Source organism: Bos taurus, chromosome 8 (genome assembly GCF_002263795.3).
Source record: "Bos taurus isolate L1 Dominette 01449 registration number 42190680 breed Hereford chromosome 8, ARS-UCD2.0, whole genome shotgun sequence".
Taxonomy (NCBI): domain Eukaryota; kingdom Metazoa; phylum Chordata; class Mammalia; order Artiodactyla; family Bovidae; genus Bos; species Bos taurus.
In genome coordinates this window covers 98472794-98499170 of record NC_037335.1, presented here as the reverse complement: position 1 = coordinate 98499170, position 26377 = coordinate 98472794, and the positions used below count along the sequence as shown (strand labels likewise).

The window sequence follows — 26377 nt, the reverse complement described above, 5'->3', positions numbered from 1 at the left end:
AAAACAGTCCTGAGAAAAATTTCAAATTACAGCCTCTTAAACGTATGAACATATTCTATTTCGTTATTTCACTTTGTTTTTTCCCCCCTTGGGATTAAAAAGTGTGAGATTATGACTTTTCTTTTTCTGGCATTTTCTGGTTATTAGATGGGCTTCCCTGGTAGCTCAGCATATTGGTTCTGTAGACTCTTCTATAAGCCCTTTCAATTTCCAAGCTGAAGTCTTTTTACAAGTATTGAGAAGTCCTTATTTGAGTCCTGTTAAAACTCTTCATTCTGGCTCCATTGATACTTCTGCTCTAGAAACTTGTTATTTGCTTATACTTTCCAGCTCTGTTCTTGGGGTCTGTTATCTTACATTTTTTGTGACTCTTAGCTTCCTGTTTTTCATGCCTTATAGTGCAATATACCTAGTTTTTCCAGATGTTTAGCAGAAAAAGGTGGAGAAGAGAGTGGCCAAAGATTTTTGGGAACTGTTATAAGGTGGAGTCACTTCATTTGTACATTTAACTTAGGCAGTTTACACAAGTCACCAAAAGAGAGAAAAGATAGCTGTTTAGTGGCGGTGACTCTTCCTGGTTTTGTAAATGATAATATGCCCTGGAATTAGCATGAAATAGAAGACATGAATCTGCCAGCCCGTTAGTTAACTTTGGTTTCTATGTGCCTCTCATCAAGGCACACTCCCACTCAACTGGACCAAGAGTGATTCTCAAATCTAGAGATACTGCCACATTCCTGACAGATGCCAACCACCCCCATCTAGTGCTCAACCAAGGCAACAGCAGCATCTTCCTATTAGAGGAAGAAATGGATCAGTGAGAGTGCTAGGTCAGTTTCCATATGAAACCTTTTTAAGCATTTATTCCTGAATGAATGACTATATGTGATTTTCACATCCCATGCTAAATTTAGATTTTAACTGCTACTTTAGGATAGGACTCTGGTATTCCTGCCTATATCTCTCATAGAAATTCACAAAGTATTAATACTTTGCTTGATGCAAAAAAGACATAATGCATTAGGTGGCTCAGTGGTATAGAATCTGCCAGCCAATGCAGGACATACAGGTTAGATCCCTGAGTCAGGAAGTTCCCTGGAGGAGGAAATGGCAACCCACTTTAGTATTTTTGCCTGGAAGATCCCATGGATTGAGGAGCCTGGCGGTCTAAAGTCCATGTGGTTGCAAAGAGTTGAACATGACTGAGCACACACATCTAGACATACTAATGAAGCATGTCAGCAAAAGAATGGTCAGCTCTTGTCTTACCCAGTGCTTCACAAACATGCTTGACCTGAGAATGGTTTCTTGGTCCTGCCTTTCATTGTTCTTTGAACAATCTTGGGGAACACTTTTGTAAATGCTATTTTAAAGCAGCTCATTTTGAGTGTATGCTCTGCAGAGCTCAATCTCCATTATGTCGGAGACCATTTTGATTTAAATAGTACCACTGAAAACCACTTCCACTTGTGTTTTGGTAATGCTGGTCTTAGCCAACTATGAGAGTCAAATGCTTATTATTGTCTTTGCAGGAAAGCTAGTTGAGCAGAGGAAACACAGCGATGCAGCCACAGTTTTGGAACAGTACGCTCAGGTAAACAGTACGCTCAGTTCTTCCCTTCTACTCACACCCCCGCAACGCACACATACCAAGTCATTATTTCCCATTTGTACCTTAGCAATCATGAAAAGAAGGGACTGTGGGTATTCAGGAAATCCAGAGATAGTATTTCCCTTGAAGGTCTTCCATCTTGCCTACTTAACTTGGAAATCTAAATTCAGTATATCTCTGCTGCTGCTAAGTCGCTTCAGTCGTGTCCGACTCTGTGCGACCCCATAGACGGCAGCCCACCAGGCTCCCCCGTCCCTGGGATTCTCCAGGCAAGAACACTGGAGTGGGTTGCCATTTCCTTCTCCAATGCATGAAAGTGAAAAGTGAAAGTGAAGTCACTCAGTCGTGTCCGACTATTAGCGACCCCATGGACTGCAGCCCACCAGGCTCCTCTGTCCATGGGATTTTCCAGGCAAGAGTACTGGAGTGGGGTGCCATTGCTTTCTCTAAATAATTGTAATTTCTGTGAGGTAGAATACCAAAGAACTCTAATATGCACTAGTGGCTTGACCTTGGTGGAAAATAGAAATTAAATCATAAGGCAGTTATATTTTTTATATTAACATACCAAAGTAGGAACAATGAGAAAAGACCATTCTAAACCAAAGTGATTGAACTTGAGACCTCCTTTTTTGGCTTTCACTCCCATTGTCTCTGTTGGAAATGTCTCTTTTACCTCAGGCAACTTTTTGGGTTCCAGTTTTCCAGCAGATTATAAAGTATCCATACCAGCTTTTGATAGAATTGTAGATTTATTATGAAAATAGTAAATCCATGCATTGTCATGGGCCACAGACTCAAAGGACACAGGCATACACCTGTTACCAGGGATTCCTTCCTTCTAGAGTTTTGGCCTTTCATGAGAAAGTGTTGTTACTAGCAGGCACACTTGCATAACTAAATGATGCTTTTATAATGCTTCATTGTCTTTCGTGTAATAAGGATGAGTGAAAGAAGATAACTAAAATTTGATATCACTAGATCCTAGAAAGAGAATATGGTGATTCAACTGAAAACATGAAGACATATCCCACTGAAGATGGTTAATTAAATGGAAAGGAGGCTCGCTTGTGATTTCTAATATTTCTCTTTGATTCTTAGGATTTCTTTGTCTCTGGTCTCGTTACCCATCTGTCCTTGCATGTTGTCTCTTGTTTCCATTTGAGGTGTTATCATATTTATCATACTCATTTTTTAATTCCCAGCCTCATAATCTCAAGATACCTGCCATATCAGTGTCTGGTTCTGATGCTTGATCTGACTCTTCAAACTGCATTTTTATCCCTTTTTAAAAATGCCTTGTAATTTTTTGTCAAAAGCCTAATGTGACACCTGGGTAAAAGGAAATTTGATCAGAGGCCTTTAGTGATGTGATGAGGCTGGGGTTTGGGTAGGAGGAGACGTGTTTTCTAGTCCTGTGATTAGGCCTCAGTCTTTGAGTATGTGCTTCAGCTGTGAACTTCACCAGGGCTTGTCAGTTGTTTTCACCCCTCAGTAGGACAGGAAAGTTAGAGTGGGCCAGAGTTGGGTATTTCCCTGCCCCGACATTGGAGGTCCTGGTGAAACCTTCTTTGATTAGGCTCTGGCAAAATATTTTCTCTTGAGAGCAGGTCTTGTTAAAATCAGCATGCTTTGGGTATATTTTCACGTCTCCTTTTTCCTTCCCCCTGCTAGAAATATGAGGATATTTCCTCGCATTCACTATGAGAAATTCTCTTAAGGCTCCTGGAGGTAAAAACTCATAAAAATGTAGGATCTCCCTAAGTATGGACCCCTATAGAGTTTTTAACTCTTGGTCTTGTCTACAGTGAGTGATATTAGCTAGAGAAATTCAGTCTTTCAACCCTATATGTGATGTTTGCTAGTTTTTGGCAAAGGAGTTGTTTGTTCAATAGATGTGAGAAACTGGTAAGCCTCTTATTGGATTTGGCAAACTACAACCTTGGGGCCAAAGCTAGCTGACCACCTGTTTTGTAAATAAAGTTTTATTGGAACATAGCCCCACCAGTTGTTTATACATTGTATGTGGCTGCTGTTGCACTTAAAACAAGTTTGAGGACTTGTAACAGTCTGTCCCAAAAAGCCTAAAATATTAACTGTCTCACCTTTTATGGAAAAAAAATTGCCAATCCTCCCCATCTTGGGTTGAGAAAATTCTCTTCTGTTTCTGGTTCTGAGAGTCTTTAATCATGAATGGGTATTAAATTTTGCGAAATGACTCTTAAACTAAGATAGGGTGAATTGCATTGACTTTTTTTCCTTCTTTTTTTATTGAAGTATAGTTGATTTACAATGTTGTGGTAATATACAGGAAAGTGATTTGGTTTTATATGTGTGTGTGTGTGTGTGTATATACATTCCTTTTTTATATTCTTTTCCACTCTGGTTTATCATTGGATACTGAACATGTCGACAGCTCTGTGCACGATGCAGTAGGACCCTGCTGTCTATCCATCATATGTAATGGCTTTCCTCTGCTCGCCCCCCTCCCGCTCCATCCCTCGCCTGCCCTCCTTGGCAGCGGCACACCTGCTCTGTAAGTGTGAGTGTGTTTCTGTTTCATAGATAGGTTCATTGGTGTCATATTTTAGACTCCATATAAGTGATACCATGTGGAGTTTGTCTTTCTGACTTTGGAGTATGGTGATCTCTAGTGCATGCATGTCGCTGCACATGGCATTGATTCGTTCTTTTTTACGGCTGAGTAGTATCCCATTGTGTATGTGGACCACAGCTTCTTCATCCATGCATCTGTTGATGGACATTTAGGTTGTTTCTGTATCTTGGCTATTGTGGATAGTGCTGCTGTGAACAATATGATATATGTACACATACACAAGAGAGTTCCAGAAAAACATCTCCTTCTGCTTTAGTGACTATGCGAGAGCCTTTGACTGTGTGAATCACAAGAAATTGTGGAAAATTCTCAAAAAGATGGGAATACCAGACCACCTGACCTGCCTCTTGAGAAATCTGTATGCAGGTCAGGAAGCAACAGTTAGAACTGGACATGGAACAACAGACTGGTTCCAAATAGGAAAAGGAGTACGTCAAGGCTATATACTGTCACCCTGCTTATTTAACTTCTATGCAGAGGACATCATGAGAAACGCTGGGCTGGAGGAAGCACAAGCTGGAATCAGGATTTCTGGGAGAAATATCAATAACCTCAGATATGCAGATAACACCACCCTTATGGCAGAAAGTGAAGAAGAACTAAAGAGCCTCTTGATGAAACTGAAAGAGGAGAGTGAAAAAGTTGGCTTAAAGCTCAACATTCAGAAAACTAAGATCATGGTATCTGGTCCCATCACTTCGTGGCAAATAGATGGGGAAACAGTGGCTTACTTTATTTTTCTGGCCTCCAAAATCACTGCAGATGGTGACTGCAGCCATGAAATTAAAAGACGCTTACTCCTTGGAAGGAAAGTTATGACCAACTTAGACAGGATATTAAAAAACAGAGACATTATTTTGCCAACAAAGGTCCATCTAGTCAAGGCTGTGGTTTTTCCAGTAGTCATGTATGGATGTGAGAGTTGGACTATAAAGAAAGCTGAGTGCTGAAGAATTGGTTCTTTTGAACTGTGGTATTGGAGAAGACTCTTGAGAGTCCCTCAGACTGCAAGGAGATCCAACCAGTCCATTCTAAAGATCAGTCCTGGGTGTTCATTGGAAAGACTGATGCTGAAGCTAAAACTCCAATACTTTGGCCACCTAATGTGAAGAGCTGACTCATTGGAAAAGACCCTGATGCTGGGAAAGATTGAGGGCAGGAGAAGAGGACGACAGAGGATGAGATGGTTGGATGGCATCAGCGACTCAGTGGACATGAGTTTGGGTGGACTCCGGGAGTTGGTGATGGACAGGGAGGCCTGGCATGCAGTGGTTCAAGGGGTCGCAAAAAGTCGGACACGACTGAATGACTGAACTGAACACATACACACATAGGAAGGAATATTATTCAGTCAAAAAATAATGAAAAATTGGTGCATGCTACAGCTTAGATAAAACTTGAAAAGATTATGCTGAATGAAATAGATATAAAAGGACAAATATTGTATAATTCTATTTATGTGAGGTACCTAGAGTAGTCAGATTCATAGAGGCACAGTAGAACGATGGTTGCTGAAGGTGGGGGGTAGGGAGAGAGGGGATTTATTGTTTCATGGATATAAAATTTCCTTTGTGCAAGATAAAAGTTTTGGAAATTGATAGTAGTGGGGTTTCACAACAATGTGAATCTGCTTGATGCCCTTGAACTATACATTACATGGCTAAAAGGGTACATATTGAATTTTGCTATAGTCAAAAAAGGGGAGGAAAAAGGAACAAAGAACTGATGAATCTTTAAAACATGTGCTTAATAAAAGAAGTCAGGCACAAAAAGTCACCTATTATATGGCTCCTTTTATATAATATATCCAGACTATGCAAATCCAGAGAGACAAAAAGCAGATTAGAAGTTACCAGGGGGTGAGAGGAGTGGAAAATACGGCGGGATTGGTTAATGGATATGAAGTGTATTTATGTAATGATAAAAAAAATTTTGAAAGGAGGGAGAGCTTGTGATTACACAACATTGTGATATAGTGTGTATACACTTTAAATATGTGTATATTTAAATATACACTTTAAATATGTGTATATTTAAATATACACTTTAAATATAAGCGTATATTTAAAATTATACACTTTAAAATTATTCATTGTATGTTATTAATATATGAATTTTATGTCAATAACACACACACACATTGCTGGTCAAGCAAAACACATATACTGTGTTTCTTTGGGACATATGGTATAGGCCTGAAATGATCCTTTGGGGTCTGGGAAGAAAATGTTTATTTAGCCTTCTTAGTTAAAAGTAACTTATTTAAAGTAGTATATACGTATATAGATTGTTTAAAATACTAAAAGCAAATACAAGAAAATAAAAACACCTCATTCCTACCACTCATGCATCAGTTCACTTCAGTTCAGTCGCTCAGTTGTGTCCAACTCTTTGTGACCCCATGGACTGCAGCACGCCGGGCCTCCCTGTCCATCGCCAACTCCCGGAGTTCACTCAGACTCACGTCCATCGAGTCAGTGATGCCATCCAGCCATCTCATCCTCTGTCGTCCCCTTCTCCTCCTGCCCCCAATCCCTCCCAGCATCAGTCTTTTCCAATGAGTCAACTCTTCGCATGAGGTGGCCAAAGTACTGGAGTTTCAGCTTTAGCATCGTTCCTTCCAAAGAAATCCCAGGGCTGATCTCCTTCAGAATGGACTGGTTGGATCTCCTTGCAGTCCAAGGGACTCTCAAGAGTCTTCTCCAACACCACAGTTCAAAAGCATCAATTCTTCGGCGCTCAGCTTTCTTCACAGTCCAACTCTCACATCCATATATGACTACTGGAAAACCCATAGCCTTGACTAGACGGACCTTTGTTGGCAAAGTAATGTCTCTGCTTTTGAATATGCTATCTAGGTTGGTCATAACTTTCCTTCCAAGGAGTAAGCGTTTTTTAATTTCATGGCTGCAGTCACCATCTCCAGTGATTTGGGAGCCCCAAAAAATAAAGTCTGACACGGTTTCCACTGTTTCCCCATCTATTTCCCATGCAGTGATGGGACCAGATGCCATGATCTTCGTTTTCTGAATGTTGAGTTTTAAGCCAACTTTTTCACTCTCCTCTTTCACCTTCATCAAGAGGCTTTTGAGTTCCTCTTCACTTTCTTCCATAAGGGTGGTGTCATCTGCATATCTGAGGTTATTGATATTTCTCCCAGCAATCTTGATTCCAGCTTGTGCTTCTTCCAGCCCAGTGTTTCTCATGATGTCCTCTGCATAGAAGTTAAATAAGCAGGGTGACAATATACAGCCTTGACGAACTCCTTTTCCTATTTGGAACCAGTCTGTTGTTCCATGTCCAGTTTAACTGTTGCTTCCTGACCTGCATATAGGATTCTCAAGAGGCAGGTCAGGTGGTCTGGTATGCCCATCTCTTTCAGAATTTCCCACAGTTTATTGTGATCCACACAGTCAAAGGCTTTGGCATAGTCAATAAAGCAAAAATAGATGTTTTTTTGGAACTCTCTTGCTTTTTCTATGATCCAGCAGATGTTGGCAATTTGATCTCTGGTTCCTCTGCCTTTTCTAAAACCAGCTTGAACATCTGGAAGTTCACGGTTCACGTATTGCTGAAGCCTGGCTTGGAGAATTTTGAGCATTACTTAACTAGCGTGTGAGATGAGTGCAATTGTGCGGTAGTTTGAGCATGCATGCTAAGTCGCGTCAGTCGTGTCCGACTCTGTGTGACTGTTTCTTTCTAGAGTTTCCTCTCTCCTCTCTGTCTTCCCTACTCACCCCCATACACAGGCACGCACATGCATGCACGCACACACACACTACACACAGATGTACTTTTTCACCAAAATGAAAGTATACTGTTTGTAAATTTGGTTTGTTTTGCTATAATCTTCCTCTCTCCATGTTGACACATTTTAATTTATCCAATAATGAAAAGTTAAGTTCCCTCAATATTCCGAAGTTGTTTATAGTAGATCGATACAATTAGATTCCTCCTGGGTCTATGTATTGCATTCATTATCTTATGTTCTTTAAATCCCTTTTTATCTAGTTTATACACACCTTTTTTATGATAGAGATTACTTGAAGAAATCCAGCCAGTTGTCCCTTATTTCATCTTTTAAAAATGTGTTTTGTTTTATGTGCTTTTTAAGAACGTAATTATATACTAGGGTACATAATCAAAAGTTCTTAGTGGTAAGTATGTAAGCATCACAAATGGCTTAAAGACTGTAGGATATACATGTCTACTAATTTCAGTTTTTTATAGGTTTGAAGTTGTTTGAAATACAAAGAGAAAAAAATAAGCATTAAAAAAAAAAAGGTTTGGAAGGTTACAGTTCTAGGCTACCCTTTTTTCAAAGTGTGGTCTTGTTAATTCAGGAGCCCACCTAAATCTCCTGAATCAGACTTGGAGGTGCAGCTGGGGAAATGGGCATTTCTAACAGTCTCTCTCGTGGTTTCAGTGCTCAGGGATGTAGAGAGATGATGTTCACCTTGTGTTTTGTGGTCATTTCAAGAATTGACACTCATTTGTCTTTTGCATCAGCATCTATCAAGAATCCGCTCTAGGCCAGACCCTATGCTGAGAACTGGGATTGTGAGCAAGAGAGGCAGCTCTTTGGGCACTTTTGCAGTTTGATACGGTGGCATCTGACACGCTTGCCCCATTAACCTGTTATCTTCCTTAATGTTCCCTTGTCAGGACCATGAAGAAGCTGTGCTCGTGCTGTTAGAAGGAGCTGCCTGGGAAGAAGCTCTGAGACTGGTAAGAGGCCGTCAGAACTCCTCCCTGCCTGAGTGCTCAGCAGACCGAGGGCCTGCACGGGGGGCACAGTGTCAGCCGGAGTCCCTGGTCTTCTGAGGCTTCCGAGGTTTGGTAGAAGTAGTTCAGGTTCTGGTCGAAGGATAAGCAGTGCTTTTTAAATCATTTAAATACTTTATTCTTGAGGTGTGGAATTAGTCCTCTAAACGTGAAATGTTACTGATTTTTACTGCAACGATTTGGGTTTTCTTTGGCCGCCTTGTAGGCCTGTTCCTCTGGAAAATATCCTGGTCGCCTCTGAAAGTGATCCATTCCCTAGCATCTTAACTTTCCAGTGACTTGAAGTTTTCCTGCCTAAAATTATCTTATTTTTCCTTTTAGGTACACAAGTATAACAGACCAGATATTATAGAAACCAACATAAAGCCTTCCATTCTAGAAGGTGAGGGTTGTATTTTAGAAAGAATTCCTGATTTGGAAATATCAAGACTGGGGGGAGAGGGAGACGGGAGAGGACTATCTTTGCTGTTACATCCTTTAATCATGTCAGTGATGAACGAACGCATTTTATTGAGTCAACCAGAGTTCTCCCCTGGGTGAGATCATTGAATTCTGACCATGGTTTTTAAATGTGCTATGTTAAATGGGCTTCCAGTGGTAAAGAATTTGCCTGCCATTACAGAAGACATGGGTTTGATCCCTGGGTCGGGAAGATCCCCCTAGAGAAGAAAAATGACAGCCCATTCTAGTATTCTTGCCTGGGAAATCCCATGGATCAAGGAGCCTGAGAGGCTACAGTCCATGGAGTCATGAAGAGTTGGACAGACTTAGTGTCTAAACAGTAGCAATGATGATGTTAAATAGTCACACATGAAATATTTGAATGTTAAAAACCTGTGGGTAAGATACAATTAAAAATTTTTGCATTGGGGAATAGTTGGTAAACTTCCATATGAACTATTAGATAATATCATATCAAATGGTTAATTTTCTGCATTTAATAATTGAATTGTGATTATATACATAATATCCTGATTCTTAAGAGAGAAATGCTAAAGTATTTAGGAGGGAAGGATTGTATCTGTAACTTCCTCTCAAAGGGTTCCACAAAAATAATTATGTGTGTGTGAGAGAGAGTGGAGAGAGAAACAGAGGAAGCCAAAAATATAGAATAATATTAATAATTGATAAATCTAAGTGAAGTATGTGTGTGTATTCATTGAACTGTTGCAACTTTTAATAGGTTTGAACTTTCAAAATAAAAATGTTTTTTACAATAAAAAGAAGGGCTTTTCCTATGGCCTTGTGGTTAAGACAGCTTCCAGTTCTGGGGGCACAGGCTCAATCCCTTGTCGGGCAACTTAAGATCCTGTATGCTGCACGGCATGTCCAAAAAAATAATAAAAATGAAAAGGACCTTTGCAGAAGGTTAATCAATAACAGATGAATGTTAATCAGTTCTAGAATACTCTAGTGTACACTGTAATTCCTTAAATGCAAAGTGTAAGAAGAGTAGGATGTCAGTTTGACGTATAGACATCTTTGGGAGTAGAGGTTGCTTTTAAGCCCTGCACAGTCTACCCTGTAAGTAATGTCTAGCCTTTCTGACATTAACATGCATTCACATTCTTACCCTGTCTGCTCTCTACTACCCTGTCCAACTTAAAACTGGGAGAGTTCTCTGTGTATCATTCTCTTTACGTACTCCTGCCTGGGTCCTGGAAGCATCCTCCTGGGCCCTGTAACAATCCTTCTAGCTCACTCTTACTTGAATTTTTTTCCACTAATGAGAACCTAGAAAAATGCTGACTATTCATCAGCAAAGACCGAATACTTATAGGTTTAGGAAGCATTTCATGACTTTCTTCCTATTTTTGTTAACAGCTTCCTGTACACTCCTTTTATTTGCCAGTCCTCTCTTGCGTTAGATATTAAAGACTCTTATTCAGGTGATTTTACAAGTTTAGTGGTAGAGTGTTTTCTAGGATGATGTTGATGAACTTTAAGATCTTGTACCTCAATCTCTAGTTCATTCTCCAAAAGCATTGTTGGTTAATTCTCTGTTAAATTTAAAGAAAAAAATCTTACTTGAAAAACTTGATAACTTGTTTTCTTTTCATTAAGCTCCAACTCCCTTGCTAACCCCTCACTCTAGTTTTTTCCCTTTGCTTAAACATGTTTAAATTATTTTCCATCTGCACCCTCAGCCCAGAAAAATTATATGGCGTTTCTGGACTCTCAGACAGCCACATTCAGTCGCCATAAGAAACGTCTGCTGGTGGTACGAGAGCTGAAGGAGCAGGCCCAGCCCGTGAGCCTGGGTGAGTGCCTGCCTGGAGGCAGTGCAGCTGCGGGGGTGCTGGGGGCAGCGTCACACTTGGTCTTATTAGCCGCTTCCTGTGCCTCCTGCAGTGAGGTTACTGTGCCAAGTGGAAGTCTGAGGCCTCTGTGAAGGGCGTGTGTGTGTCTTTGTCATGGGTACTGGTCTACCAAACGCTCCCCACTCACCCAGCCAGGGGAACTGACTGTGGTATTTACAGAATGAATCCCCTCATCTCCAGAAGTTCCTTTGCTTTAAGAAAAGAATAAAGACGTTTGGTAAAGTGCTAGCTTACAGTAGTAAAATTGTATTTCATATCTACTGGTGACTAGTAGTTACTGCTACCTTGATTTCAGTCTGTTGAGCACAAGGAGAGCACCTCCTTTTTTTACTGAAGAATAGCTGATGTACAGCGTTGTGCCAGTCTAGTGACTCACTTGTACACATTTGTGCCCTATTTTAGATCAGCTCTGTACTGGTTTTCCTACCTCATTAGAGGTGACCTGGATAACTAGGGTTCATTTACCCTGCTGAAGGTGAACCTTATCTGCAGGGAGTTTTCAATTCCGTGTCTGGTTCTTCTTTTCTAGATGATGAAGCACCCCACGGTCCAGAGTCAGATCTCTTCTCTGAAACCAGCAGTGTCATGAGTGGCAGTAACTTGAGTGGCAGATACTCTCACAGTAACTCTAGGATATCAGCGTACGTATCATGTGCATTCAGCACGCTGACCGTTCCCTGAGGATGTGGAGAAAGGGGAGTGAAGAGGTCAGTTTTCCGCCAGGACAGTGCAGCAGGAGGGGGAGGACTGTGGAAGTTGTGTAAGGACCTTCCCAGCGTGTCTGAGAGATCAGACTTGACTTCAGGTGTTTTCTGCTGCAGCTTCATGGCCTGTGTGTTTGCCCGTTGCTAATAACGGCACTTACACTGGGTACTCAGTTTATATTTGACATCTGATTTTATTCATTTAACAAATATTAAGTGACTATACGTAATGTGTAGGCATTGAAAAACTAGAAAGATTATAAAGCAAAGCGAGTTCACACTTCTTCAAAGTTCAATTGGTCAGAAGTGTTTACTGAACTAGCTGCAGTGGATATTACAGAAACCTTTTAAGGAGATGTGAATTAATAAGAATTTGTAGACTTACCTGGGAAACAGAAAACAATGCATGATGATATATTTAAACCAAATGGTGTTTTAGGAATTTAGAGTGGACATCTGTGGGATTCGGTGGGATAAACAGAAACTGCAGGAAAGCCACCCAGACTGGGCTTTTGGGAGTTGGGATGAGGGTCCCAGATGAAACAAATGGCATAATTAAAGACCTCTGAGGCAGGAAAGAATGTGGGGTTCATTTATACATTTTATGATATTCAAATTCCAATCTGATATGTCTGTCTTCTTACTTAAATTTAATTTTGTTGCCTTTAAATTTATTTGCTTTTTACTACAAAATTGAAGCTGATTGTTCTCATTATTCCAGCTGTGATTATCAGATGTAATCTCATTTTATTCTGTATCTTATTTTTTTTTATTTTTATTTTTTTACTTTACAATATTGTATTGGTTTTGCCATACATCAACATGCATCCGCCACGGGTGTACACGTGTTCCCCATCCTGAACCCCCCTCCCTCCTCCCTCCCCATACCATCCCTCTGGGTCATCCCAGTGCACCAGCCCCAAGCTTCCTGTATCCTGCATCTTAATCAAAACTTCAAGGCCCGGCATCACTTTTTAGGGCTTTCCTTATTATTTCCTGCCTTTTCGCTACCAGTTGAATTTCACGTATCATTTTAACACCTTGACCATTTTCCCCAAAATACAAGCACCATCTGTATATACCCCGGTTTCCCCAAAAGTTGGTGACCATAGTTATTGCTACATTCACTTTAATCTGCTGAGCACAAGGAGAGTCCTCTTTTTCTTTATTGAGGCATGATTGACAATGTTGTGACGATCTCAGCTGCACAGCACAGTGATTCAGTTATACACATATATGCATTCTTTGTTTCTCTTTTCTTCCATTGTGGTTTATCACAGAATATCGAATATAGTTCCCTGTGCTATACAGTAGGGTGTTGTTTATCCATTCCAGTGTAGTACTTTGCATCTACCAACCCCAAACCCACAGTCCATGCGTCTCCCTCTCCCCCCCTTGGCACCCACAAGTCTGTTCTCTGTCTGTGAGTCTGTTTCATAGGTTCATTTGTGCTGTATGTTAGATTCCGTGTATACATGACACCCTAGTTCTTTCTCTTTCTGACTTACTTCACTTAATTTGATAATCCCATTTGCATCCATGATACTGCACGTGGCATTGTTTCATTCTTTTTATGTCTGAGTAGCATTCCATTGTGTGTATGTACCATGTCTTCTTTATCAAGTCATCTGTCAGTGGATCTTTAGGTTGTTTATGTCTTGGGGCTGTTGTGAGTAGTGTTGCTATGGACATAGGGGTGCATATGTCTTTTGGGTTAGAGTTTTCTCCAGGATATGCCCAGGAGTGGGATTGCTGGATCATATTGTAATTCTCTTTTTAGTTTTCTGAGGGACCGCCATACTGTTTCCATAGTGGCTGTACAAACTTACATTCCCACCAAGAGTACAGGAGGGTTCCCTTTTCGGCACACCCTCTTCAGCATTTGTTGTTTGTAGACTTATTAATGATGACCATTTTGACTGGTGTCAAGTGGTACCTCACTGTAGTTTTGATTTGCATTTCTGTAATAATTAGTGATGAGCATCTTTTCACATGCCTGGTGGCCATCTATCTGTATGTTTTTTTTGGAGAAATGTCTATTAAGATCTTTAGCCCATTTTTTGATGGGGTTGTTTGGGTTTTTTTGTTGAGTAGTATGAGCTGTTTGTGTATTTTGGAAATTAAACCCTTATCTACTGCATCATCTGCAAACATTTTTCTCCCATTCCGTAGATCGTTTTCTTTTTTTTTTTTATGGTTTCCTTTGCTGTGCAAAAGCTTGTAAGTTTGTTTACTTTTGTTTTTATTTCTATTGCCTTGGGAGACTGACCTAAGAAAGCATTGGTACAATTTATGTCATAGAATGTTTTGCCTGTGGTGTCCTGTCTTAATTATGTTTAGGTCTTTAAGCCATTTTGAGGTTATTTCTGTGTACAGTGAGAGGGTATGTTTTAACTGCATCTGTTTACATGTGGCTGTCCAGCTTTTCCAACACCAGTTGCTGAAGAGGCTTGTTCCCGTTTTATATTCCTGAGTCTCTTGTAGAAGACTAACTGGTAGTAGGTGTGTAGGTTTCTTCCTCGGCTCGCTCTCCTGCTCCACTGAGCCACATGTCTGTTTGTGTGCCAGTGCCATGCTGTTTTGATTCCTGTAGCTCTGGAGTGTGTCTGAAGTCTGGGAAGGCTATGCCTCCTGCTTTATTCTTTTTCTTCGGAATGGCTTTAGCAGTTCTGGGTCACCTATGGTTCCATAGAATTTGGAGATTATTTGTTCTAGTTCTGTGAAACTGTCATGGGTCATTTGATAGGGATTGCATTACATCAGTAGATTGCTTTGACTAATATGGCCATTTTAACAATGTTAATTCTTATAGTCCAAGAACATGGGATTTCTTTCCATATCTTTGAATCATCTTCAGTTTCCTTTCTTAATGTTTTATAGTTCTCAGTGTATGAGTCTTTAATCTCCTTAATCGGGTTTATTCTTAAGTATTTTGGTTTGGGGACTGTGATGTTGAAAACTATTGTTTTTTTACATTTCTTTTCTGATATTTCATTGCTATTGTAAAGAAATACAACCAATTTCTGATGTCATTCTTTTATCTTGCTATTTTGCTGAATTCATTTATCAGATCTAGAAGTTTTTATGTGGAGTCCTTCAGTTCAGTTCAGTCTCTCAGTTATGTCCGACTCTTTGCGACCCCGTGAATCGCAGCACGCCAGGCCTCCCTGTCCATCACCAACTCCTGGAGTTCACTCAGACTCATGTCCATCAAGTCACTGATGCCATCCAGCCATCTCATCCTCTGTCGTCCCCTTCTCCTCCTGTCCCCAATCCCTCCCAGCATCAGAGTCTTTTCCAGTGAGTCAACTCTTTGCATGAGGTGGCCAAAGTACTGGAGTTTCAGCTTTAGCATCATTCCTTCCAAAGAAATCCCAGAGCTGATCTCCTTCAGAATGGACTGGTTGGATCTCCTTGCAGTCCAAGGGACTCTCGAGTCTTCTCCAACACCACAGTTCAAAAGCATCAATTCTTCAGCACTCTTTCAGCTTTCTTCACAGTCCAACTCTCACATCCATACATGACCAATGGAAAAACCATAGCCTTGACTAGACGGACCTTTCTTGGCAAAATAATGTCTCTGCTTTTGAATATGCTATCTAGGTTGGTCATAACTTTTCTTCCAAGGAGTAAGCGTCTTTTAATTTCATGGCTGCAGTCACCATCTGCAGTGATTTTGGAGCCCAGAAAAATAAAGTCAGCCACTGTTTCCACTGTTTGCCCATCTATTTCCCATGAAGTGATGGGACCAGATGCCATGATCTTCGTTTTCTGAATGTTGAGCTTTAAAAGCCAACTTTTTCACTCTCCTCTTTCACCTTCATCAAGAGGCTTTTGAGTTCCTCTTCACTTTCTTCCATAAGGGTGGTGTCATCTGCATATCTGAGGTTATTGATATTTCTCCCAACAATCTTGATTCCAGCTTGTGTTTCTTCCAGTCCAGTGTTTCTCATGATGTACTCTGCATATAAGTTAAGTAAACAGGGTGACAATATACAGCCTTGACATACTCCTTTTCCTATTTGGAACCAGTCTGTTGTTCCATGTCCAGTTCTAACTTTTGCTTCCTGACCTGCATACAGATTTCTCAAGAGGCAGGTCAGGTGGTCTGGTATGCCCATCTCTTTCAGAATTTCCCACAGTTTATTGTGATCCACACAGTCAAAGGCTTTGGCATAGTCAGTAAAGCAGAAATACATGTTTTTCTGGAACTCTCCTCTCTTTCTTTTTCAATGATCAAGCAGATGTTGGCAATTTGATCTCTGGTTCCTCTGCCTTTTCTAAAACCAGCTTAAACAACTGGAAGTTCACGGTTCACGTATTGCTGAAGCCTGGCTTGGAGAATTTTGAGCATTACTTTACTAGCATGTGAGATGAGTGCAATTGTGCGATAGTTTGAGCATTCTTTGGCATTGCCTTTCTTTGGGATTGGAATGAAAACTGACCTTTTCCAGTCCTGTGGCCACTGCTGAGTTTTCCAAATTTGCTGGCATATTGAGTGCAGCACTTTCACAGCATCATCTTTCAGGATTTGGAATAGCTCAACTGGAATTCCATCACTTCCACTAGCTTTGTTCGTAGTGATGCTTTCTAAGGCTCACTTGACTTCACATTCCAGGATGTCTGGCCCTAGGTCAGTGATCACACCATCGTGATTATCTGGGTCATGAAGATCTTTTTTGTACAGTTCTTCTGTATATACTTGCCACCTCTTCTTAATCTCTTCTGCTTCTGTTAGGTCCATATCATTTCTGTCCTTTATCGAGCCCATCTTTGCATGAAATGTTCCCTTGGTATCTCTAATTTTCTTGAAGAGATCTCTAGTCTTTCCCATTCTGTTGTTTTCCTCTATTTCTTTGCATTGATCGCTGAGGCAGGCTTTCTTATCTCTTCTTGCTATTCTTTGGAACTCTGCATTCAGATGCTTATATCTTTCCTTTTCTCCTTTGCTTTTCACTTCTCTTCTTTTCACAGCTATTTGTAAGGCCTCCCCAGACAGCCATTTTGCTTTTTTGCATTTCTTTTCCATGGGGATGGTCTTGATCCCTGTCTCCTGTACAATGTCACGAACCTCAGTCCATAGTTCATCAGGCACTCTATCTATCAGATCTAGGCCCTTAAATCTATTTCTCACTTCCACTGTATAATCGTAAGGGATTTGATTTAGGTCATACCTGAATGGTCTAGTGGTTTTCCCTACTTTCTTCAGTTTAAGTCTGAATTTGGTAATAAGTAGTTCATGATCTGAGCCACAGTCAGCTCCTGGTCTTGTTTTTTTGACTGTATAGAGCTTCTCCATCTTTGGCTACAAAGAATATAATCAATCTGATTTCGGTGTTGACCATCTGGTGATGTCCATGTGTAGAGTCTTCTCTTGTGTTGTTGGATGAGGGTGTTTGCTATGACCTGAGCATTTTCTTGGCAAAACTGTATTAGTCTTTGCCCTGCTTCATTTCGTATTCCAAGGCCAAATTTGCCTGTTACTCCAGGTGTTTCTTGCCTTCCTACTTTTGCATTCCAGTCCCCTATAATGAAAAGGACATCTTTTTTGGGTGTTAGTTCTAAAAGGTCTTGTAAGTCTTCATAGAACTGTTCAACTTCAGCTTCTTCAGCGTTACTGGTTGGGGCATAGACTTGGATTACCGTGATATTGAATGGTTTGCCTTGGAAACGAACAGAGATCATTCTGTTTTTTTTGAGATTGCATCCAAGTACTGCATTTCGAACTCTTTTGTTGATCATGATGGCTACTCCATTTCTTCTGAGGGATTCCTGCCCTCAGTAGTAGATATAATGGTCATCTGAGTTAAATTCACCCATTCCAGTCCATTTTAGTTCGCTGATTCCTGGAATGTCAATGTTCACTCTTGCCATCTCTTGTTTGACCACTTCCAATTTGCCCTGATTCATGGACCTGACATTCCAGGTTCCTGTGCAGTATTGCTCTTTACAGCATCGGACCTTGCTTCTATCACCAGTGGAGTCCTTAGGGTTTTCCAAATATAGTATCATCCCTATCTAATGACAATTCCTAATGACCTTTCATTTCTTTTTCTTTTCTGATTGCTGTGGCTAGGACTTCCAGTACTGCGTTGAAGAGAAGTACTGGGAGTGGGCATCCTTGTCTTGTTCAGATTTTAATGGGAAAGACTTAAGGAGAGACCCTTTTAAAACATCTCTAATTTCTAACAGGCGGTCATCTAAGAATCGACGCAAAGCGGAGCGGAAGAAGCACAGCCTCAAGGAGGGGAGTCCACTGGAGGATGTGGCCCTTTTGGAGGCATTGAGTGAAGTGGTGCAGGGGACTGAGAAATTGAAAGGTATATTTTCAATACTGATGATTCTTGCCAACATAAAAACCCTAGTAAATACATCACTTCAGGGCACATTCGTAAAACAAAACTTCTCAGCCCAGAGGCCTTTCTCATTGGCATTCATCTACCCAAGATGTGAAGGACGATCATTAAAGTCAAAAAGTTTACCCAAGGCCACACAGAGCCTAAACTGTTAAGCAGGTTTGCTCTGGGATGAAAGGTTAAAATCCAGTCCATCCCCTTCACTTGCTACATCATGGACTTGGGAATAAGTCTTATTAGTCTGGAGAAAGACATCTATTTTTCTATTTGGCCTTTTGGGAAGTTCCCTGGGAGCTTCCCAGATGGTGCTAATAGTAAAGAACCTGCCTGCCAATATAGGAGATGTAAGAGATGCAGGTTCGATCGCTGAGTTGGGAAGATCTCCTGGAGGAGGGCATGGCAACCCACTCCGGTATTTTTGTCTGGAGAATCCCCATGGACAGAGGAGCCTGGTGGGCTACAGTCCATACAGTCAGAAAGAGTCGGACATGACTGAAGTGACCTAGCACACACACGCATGCATCGCTGAAACCAGGATAAGGATTGAGGAGACACTAACCTCCTGCTTGGGCTGCCATGGGTTTGTTTTCTTTTTGTAGTAGATATGTTAAATTATTCTAGCTTTGGAGGAGAAAGGAGAAAATATGGAAGATATTGTGTGATATTAGATATTCTTTGCTTGGGAAAGAATCTCTGTTAGGATTCTAGCAATGGAGTTGGTATTACAACTTAACCACTCTCTCAAATTTCTTCTCTCTAGATGAAATATGCCGTATTTTAAAGATGCTCTTTCTCTTTGAGTTTGATGAGCAAGGAAGGGAATTACAGAAGGCCTTTGAAGATACTCTGCAGTTAATGGAAAGGTCGCTTCCGGAAATTTGGACTCTCACCCCCCAGCAGAGTTCAGCTACACCTGTAAGTTTTCCTCAAAAACACAATGTGCTTTTCGTGTTAAAATCGCTCACAGATTATTACTCTCATAGTGTCTTAGCAGTCAAAGCGAAAGATTTTCCTTTTCTTAAAAATACCACACAGTTAATTATCTTAGCAGCTGTTGGGAAGAAGATTTTGTGATTGACCGTGTAGTTCATCGTACACCTTGGCTTAGGTTGAGTTTGCTTTTAGTTCTCTTTCCACATGAAACCTCTGTCACGGAGAAGATAGGAGTCCGATGGTTGCCCCTGACCTTCAGTGAAATTGTTAAGGGTCGACTGGAACTGGCCCCTCACCTCTCTGTTCACACTTATGGATGGGATTGGAAGTCTTTAAAGGAAGCCCAGATAATGGCAGTAAATTTGACTTGTCACTTCTGTGTTATTATGACATGATTACTAATTATGTTAAACCTGTTTGTGTCCCATCAAGAATTCGGATGTTTTGTCATCTATTTATTGTTTATATCTGCACAGTCTCTTACAGCTCAGGTCTGTTGCTCAGCGTTTTGCTTTTGATTCTGAAAGGCTGGTCTGTCTGTCGGGGTCCGTTAAGGACAACGGAAACCACAGCTAATATTTTATCAGAGCTTTTAATAAATGGAACTGGCTAACCAAGTACTAGAGGGCCAAAAAGGCAGAAGGGGAGCGCAGAGAGGAACGCTGAGACAGTAGTGTGGGCAGCAGCTTTCACCCCTAGGGATGAAAGGACAGAAGAGTTTGAGATGCTTAGAATTTAGACACTTGGAGGTGGGCCTTGCAGAGCCGGTTCTGGAAGCTCCGTGAAGCAGGGGCAGCCATCTCGTGCTGGTATTTCTGAGGGGGCAGATGAGGCTGGTTCAGAGTGCATAGAAATAAATGGAAACTGGAATGAAGAGATGCTGTGGGGTAAAGAGCCACTGTTGAGTGGAAGCAAGCAAACGAAGGAACAGAGCCCATCTCCTTCCTCTATCCAGCCTTGGGCTGTCTCTCCGTCGGCTGCTCTTGTTGAAGAATAACAGCCGTCAGAGGAGGGATGTTTTCTCAGGCCCACAGTCCCAGCCTCAGAAGCAGTGCACAGAAGGGTGGGTTTGGAGCTGAGACAGAGGCCGAAAGTCAACTCATAGCCTTATGAAATACATGAGCTTACTGGGTCTTGATTTCCTCCGTTATAAATGAGAATAATATTCTCTGGTATACTTCACTGAATGTTTTGAAGGTTACATGACAAGGTAGATATCAAAGCATTTAAAAGAAAAAACTAAAAGCAACTAAGAGTTAGCCTCCCATAAGCACTTGAATTTACTATCATAGGTATTTGCTAGAAGAAATGTGATCACCTTCAAAACTTGTGATTTTGAAGCTAACAATTTACAATGCCTCCCCAGGCCCTCCCTTATCTCATCGATTCAGATCATATTAACGCCTAAGATACCAGTTTAGGAGTCTTTTAGGGGAAATGACAGGAAAATTGTGTTTTTGCTCTGCTTGGTAAAGCATGGTCATGTCACGTGTGCAGGATACCATGGGTCCCAGGGCAGTGCTTTGAGCATGTGGATCGCTGCTGGGCGTGCGCCAGGAGGGGACGGGCCAGAGCTGAGTGATGGCAGGGCAGAGGGCCTGGCATGTGCCCGCCGAGGCTCCTGCAGGCGTGGGATTCCTATGAAGTCTCTTGTTCACCTTGAACACACGTGAAGCTTGCATTCTCCTCCGTTTTGTGTACATATTATTTTAATGTAAAAATTCTCACAAATTTTTGAGTACAGTCTGGTGCTCTGTGTATTCTATAATCTGTTATTGTACCCCTCCCCAGGGTCTGGCTCACTCATTTGGGAAGGACCAGGCGTTTATCACTGAGCTTTTCCTTTTCTGTTTCCCCCCCATGATTACCTTCTGGTAGACAGGAGATATCAGGGCCTGAATGGAGACGGGAGAAACTGTCAAATTAAAATGACATATATGTTTGATGTCATAATGAAAATGGAGGGCTGCTTATTGCTGCAAAGGTATTTGCAGTTATCAGAAGTATAAAATAATCTTTGCTGATTCAGTCTACTTTCTACTTAGGTTCTAGGTCCCAATTCTACTGCAAATAGTATCATGGCCTCTTACCAACAACAGAAGACTTCAGTTCCTGTTCTTGGTTAGTATTTTTCTCTCTAAATTATTATAGTACTAAGCAGAAGAAATATATTTTTGTAAGTGTTGAGGTTAGTAGTATAAGGAGAGATTGGGGAGTCACTGCAACTTTTCCTCTAAGTCTATCTGTAGTAAAATTAGCTTAATCCTTTAGTGTTAGGAACCTGGGTTGGGGGATGAGAGCTCCAGTGTGATATTAAATGTATAATTTTTTAAAACCTTGTTGTGACATGCCCACTTGTCAGTGCCGTGGCATATACGCATCCATACAGGCACATCACAGTTGGAGTTTGAGTCTAAACAGTCTAATTGCACATACATTTTAAGAATTCTTCGGAATCATCAGTTTTGGCTCTTGGCAGTTTTGCATTGTGTCTTGGGGACATTTTCACATTTCTTGCTTAAGAGCCAGACCTTTTTAGTCATCCTTAGGATTGATAGTATAATTTGAAAACAGATCCAAAGAAGGTTATCATTTCATCTGCATTTCCTATTGAATTATACCTAAAATGTCTCTGCTTATTTTGGGGGGTAGGGGGTTACATATTCCTCAAAGTTAAAAACCCTAAAGGCTTTCTTTTCAAAGTTGGTTAAAAAAACTTTTGACGGATCAGTTTGGTGCCAAAGTGTTCGCCCTTCATGTGGATCCTTCCAGCATGGTAACTTCTTTTCAGCTTCGAAAAGTTGGCAGTTTCTGTAGTTGCTGTTTGCATTTCTGGCATGTGGCAGGCAGCATTCTGAAAGTTTTTCATTTAAATGCTATATTGTGTTAGCATTTTGATGACATTTGAAGTAGGCTTTGTGAGAGGCATGTCAAGTTTAACCTTAATGGTGTATTTTGCTACCAGGAATATACTTACCACCTTCCATACCAGCAAGCTCATATATCCAGACAGTTAACTGCTGTATCCCTAGGTCCCTTTCTTCCTGGAGGCTGCAGGCTGCTTCTGGTGTCAGTCCCAAAACACACACTGATTTCTGAGATGCTCACAGTTCATCCCAGAAGAGAGGCTCTTTGGTAATTAATCCAGGCTGTGTGGTGTTTAATCCAGCTGTGGTTTCTTGCCCCTGTTTTCCTCACTGCTGGCTTGATACTGGCTTTCAGGTCAAGTCCAGTTACACATCTTTCCCTAGGGTGGTCTAGTTGGCTTTATCAAAGAGCACTTTCATTTCCCAGCTATGCCTTGAAGACTTTTAAAATTTTTAGGCTGCTCATTAGCAGCAGCCTCCAAATTTGTATTATGTATCATCAGCTCATTATGTATATTATCCATGTCCCTGTGTAGGAACACTGGTATAGACTGTGTAGGAAAAGAGAAGTTCTCATAACCCAAAACGGAGAAGGCAATGGCACCCCACTCCAGTACTCTTGCCTGGAAAATCCCATGGACGGAGGAGCCTGGTAGGCTGCAGTCCATGGGGTCGCTGAGTTGGACATGACTGAGCGACTTCACTTTCACTTTTCACTTTCATGTATTGGAGAAGGAAATGGCAACCCACTCCAGTGTTCTTGCCTGGAGAATCCCAGGGACAGGGGAGCCTGATGGGCTGCCATCTATGGGGTGGCACAGAGTCGGACACGACTGAAGCGACTTAGCAGCAGCAGCAGCAGCATAACCCAAAAAGGGGCAGATGAGCTACTCACAGAATCAGTGCCACTCACATATTCCTCGCCTGCCCCTGCCCAGCTAACACCACAGGGGAGCAGTGACCTGAGGGGCATTTTCTGATTGCTTCATGTTTACCATCCATGCAGCACCACGCAAGTTGATTCCAGGTCTTGCAAAAATGGAATCCGTTTCATAAAATGGATTCACGTTTTACCAGAGTAGTGCTTAAATCATAGACCAGTTGGACTTGTTATGGTTGATAGCAAAATTGCTTTGACTATCAAAGGATAAAGAGAAGTCCTTGGAAAAATTGGTAAAAGTCCTCAAAGTATTTTTATGAAATGACTTTCTTTGTGCTATGAAATTCAAACGTGGAAATATGAAACATGTCAGGGCTTGCTGTCATATAGTCTTTCAGAATAGTTTCTTTCCTGCCAATAAGTTAATACGTGGTATTTATACTAAGAAAGAACCTCTTTACGTATTTTCTCATGTTTCTACTTATTATTTATTATTCCTACTTAAATAACTCCATAAACGTATCTGAAAGAGGGCCTGGAAGTTTTATCTGACAAATTTTCTCCAAGTATCACCTGCCTCTTCTAGTTATTTATTTATTTTTTAAAGTCTTTTCTGTCTGTTAGCTTTACTTACTGAAAACATGCCACCAGTTTTAAGTCTTAAAATTGAGGTAAATTTTACATACGGTGAAGTGTACAGATATTTTAAGTGTATAAAGTTTGATGAAATTTAATACATGTGTACAGCCTTGTCATCACCACAACCACCACACTCTCCCATTTGAAATACAAAATATTCTTTCCCTTTGAATCAGTTAGTGGGCATGTTTTTCTTCAACCCTCTCACCTGCATGAAGTTCAAGTGGAATTCCTCTTTTTGGAGCAGGTCCTCTAGGTCATGTTTGCTCTGACCAGGAGGTTGTTAGGGTAACAGGAACATTAACTCTGCTTCTGAAGCTCATCTTGTAGGTGCAAAGCCCAGTCGCCTCGTTTTAGCTTAGAGCGATTGCCTCAGCTCCCACCAACAGGAAAGAGTGTGTCTGTTACAGCTTCTCTTTCCTTTCCTTTAGATGCTGAGCTTTTTATGCCACCAAAGATCAACAGAAGAACCCAGTGGAAACTGAGCCTTCTAGATTGACTGTGACCTCAGCTAGGAGGCTCTGGCAGAGAAAGCTGTCTTCCTTCTACTCCTCACTCCCCGAGGCCTGGCTTTGGAAACTAGGAAGAGAAGACCATCTACCTTAGCACTGGGGAGAGCTGCTCTGTATAGCGGATCTCGGCAGACACAAATTCTGTTTTATTTTGCATGTAACTGTAATCATTAGCAAGACTTTAAGCTTCAACCAATAGAGCATCATTTTGTGAAAGTTACTGTTCTTTTACTTAGTGCTGGTTGAGAGCATATTCCTGGTATTTATGGTAATCAGGACATTGGGTTTGATTCCCAGCTATGGATCTGAATCATATTGGGACCATAAACAAATCATAGAACTGATTTGTGTTAATTGGGAATAATATTTCGTGGCTTCTATCTCAAGTGTGAAGAAAAGTAAAATAATGTTTTAAAATTGTTTTATGTTCCTTGAGCAAAGCATTATATATAAACAACATGGCTATTAGTGGTCTCAACATTTGGTCAGGTTCAATCATTTAAATGACTTCTTCACCTTGAACTAAGCAGAATGAAAATTGAAATCTATTCTTTAATGTTCTGAGCTTTCCTACCTATGCTGACAGTAATATTTTACCAGGTCATGTGCTTCCAGTTACAACCAGCTTGAGCCTTCTGTCACTACAGTGTCCATAGGGACTGGTTTTACTGCCTGTGAATGTTCTGCTAGAATTAGCAGTATCAGCACTGAACAGTCGAGAATTTCTGAAACAGTGTTGTGTGCACTTGGGATGGTGAGCAGTGTGCATCAGGTGGCACGCGCAGTAGTGAGTTACTCCTTTTCCTCTGAATGTTGCTTCTTGTAACATAGTGTTTTTGTCAGTGTCTAGGCCATTTCATTTATTTTTCTTTATGGTGCTTAACTGACTTCTGTCTTTAAGTTATTTTCTTTGGAAGAAATGGAAATGTTTTCCCTTTTCGGTGAGTCTAGAAGAAGCTTAATTCATTTTGATAACAGTTTTGTTGCTGAGTTCTTGGGTAAGGCTAACAATCTCTTCCACGCTTTAATATCAGAATCAGACTTCTATTTCTCTATGTAAGCTAACAGTAAGTGCTGCTTTTGATCCTCAGAGTGTGGATATACCCAGAATTGTGTAACCAAATAAGCCTTTCCCTAATAATAATGTAAACTACAGAATCTAGGTGTGTTCATTGTACAGTTCAATTTTTGTGTGTCTGAAAATGTTCACAAAATAATAGAAAAAGAAGATCTGTAATTAAGTGCACAGCATCGAAAGGCTGCAAGTGCTTTGTGACTACTCTGTGGTGTGGATTACTGAACATGGTAACCTGTATGATGTTTTAATGTAGTGCTCTTGCTATGGATTATAGTAAAGGGATCCATGCTGATGGATTGGAAATAGAAGTAAACATGTCTTGATAATGGCGTGATTTTGCATGAAAATTCACTTTCCTTAAAATAATGTACTGAAGCAGCAAAAACTAATTTGTGTGAATACAAATTACTGTCACTTACTCTCATCTGAGCAAGATGGGATTTTATTCATTTGGAGAAGCAGCAGGTGGGAGCAACCCTTCCAAATTGAAGGGCAACGTCAAGGGGGAAATCCTGGGGGGAAATGGCTGTGTATGTGCAAAGGAGAACCTCCTGGTAGATGAATGCTTAATTTGGGGGAAAGATTCTGTCAAGTTCTAGAGGAGAGTATAGGATTCTTCCCCCAAATTTGGGCTTTTCCCAAAGCAAATTCATGCTGCAAGAAGAAGCTAAAAGCCTCCATTATTTTGTTGGTGCCACTAAATCAGCTTTGGTCAGATGCTCTGCACATCAAGAGGAATTGTGCAGAGGATTGTCTCCTATAATCAAAGTGCATTTTAATTTAGATTTTAAAAAGCTGAGGCAGGAGGTTATTATGTTTTTATCAGTAGAGCTTGGTATAATTTCTTAGCAGTGCTGCATATTTTAAAATAAATTGATTTTCCACATATACCTACATATACACAGACACACATTTATGTGTGTGTGTACACATGTGTGCTGCACACATTCTGTCTGATTGAAGAGGATGTTTTTAAAAGTAAATAAAACTGACAGTTCTTAGTAATTGTAGGTGACTATAAGTTTGGAAGGCCTTCCCTGATAGCTCAGTTGGTAAAGAATCCGCCTACAATG

The 26377-nt window shown here is 40.8% G+C and overlaps 1 protein-coding gene across 1 annotated transcript in view; it reads left to right on the top strand.

Annotated features, from left to right (window-relative positions):
• The window catches only part of ELP1 (elongator acetyltransferase complex subunit 1), a 62945-nt gene extending 37252 nt beyond the window's left edge, over positions 1 to 25693 (top strand). The window contains exons 29-37 of the mRNA XM_003586430.6: positions 1533 to 1594; positions 8895 to 8957; positions 9336 to 9396; positions 11162 to 11275; positions 11865 to 11976; positions 18232 to 18359; positions 19156 to 19310; positions 21374 to 21449; positions 24146 to 25693. Of these exons, the coding sequence (XP_003586478.3) occupies positions 1533 to 1594; positions 8895 to 8957; positions 9336 to 9396; positions 11162 to 11275; positions 11865 to 11976; positions 18232 to 18359; positions 19156 to 19310; positions 21374 to 21449; positions 24146 to 24213 (839 nt within the window). The 3' untranslated portion in view covers positions 24214 to 25693. The remainder of the gene's footprint in view (positions 1 to 1532; positions 1595 to 8894; positions 8958 to 9335; positions 9397 to 11161; positions 11276 to 11864; positions 11977 to 18231; positions 18360 to 19155; positions 19311 to 21373; positions 21450 to 24145) is intronic.
• Positions 25694 to 26377: the final 684 nt, after the last annotated feature.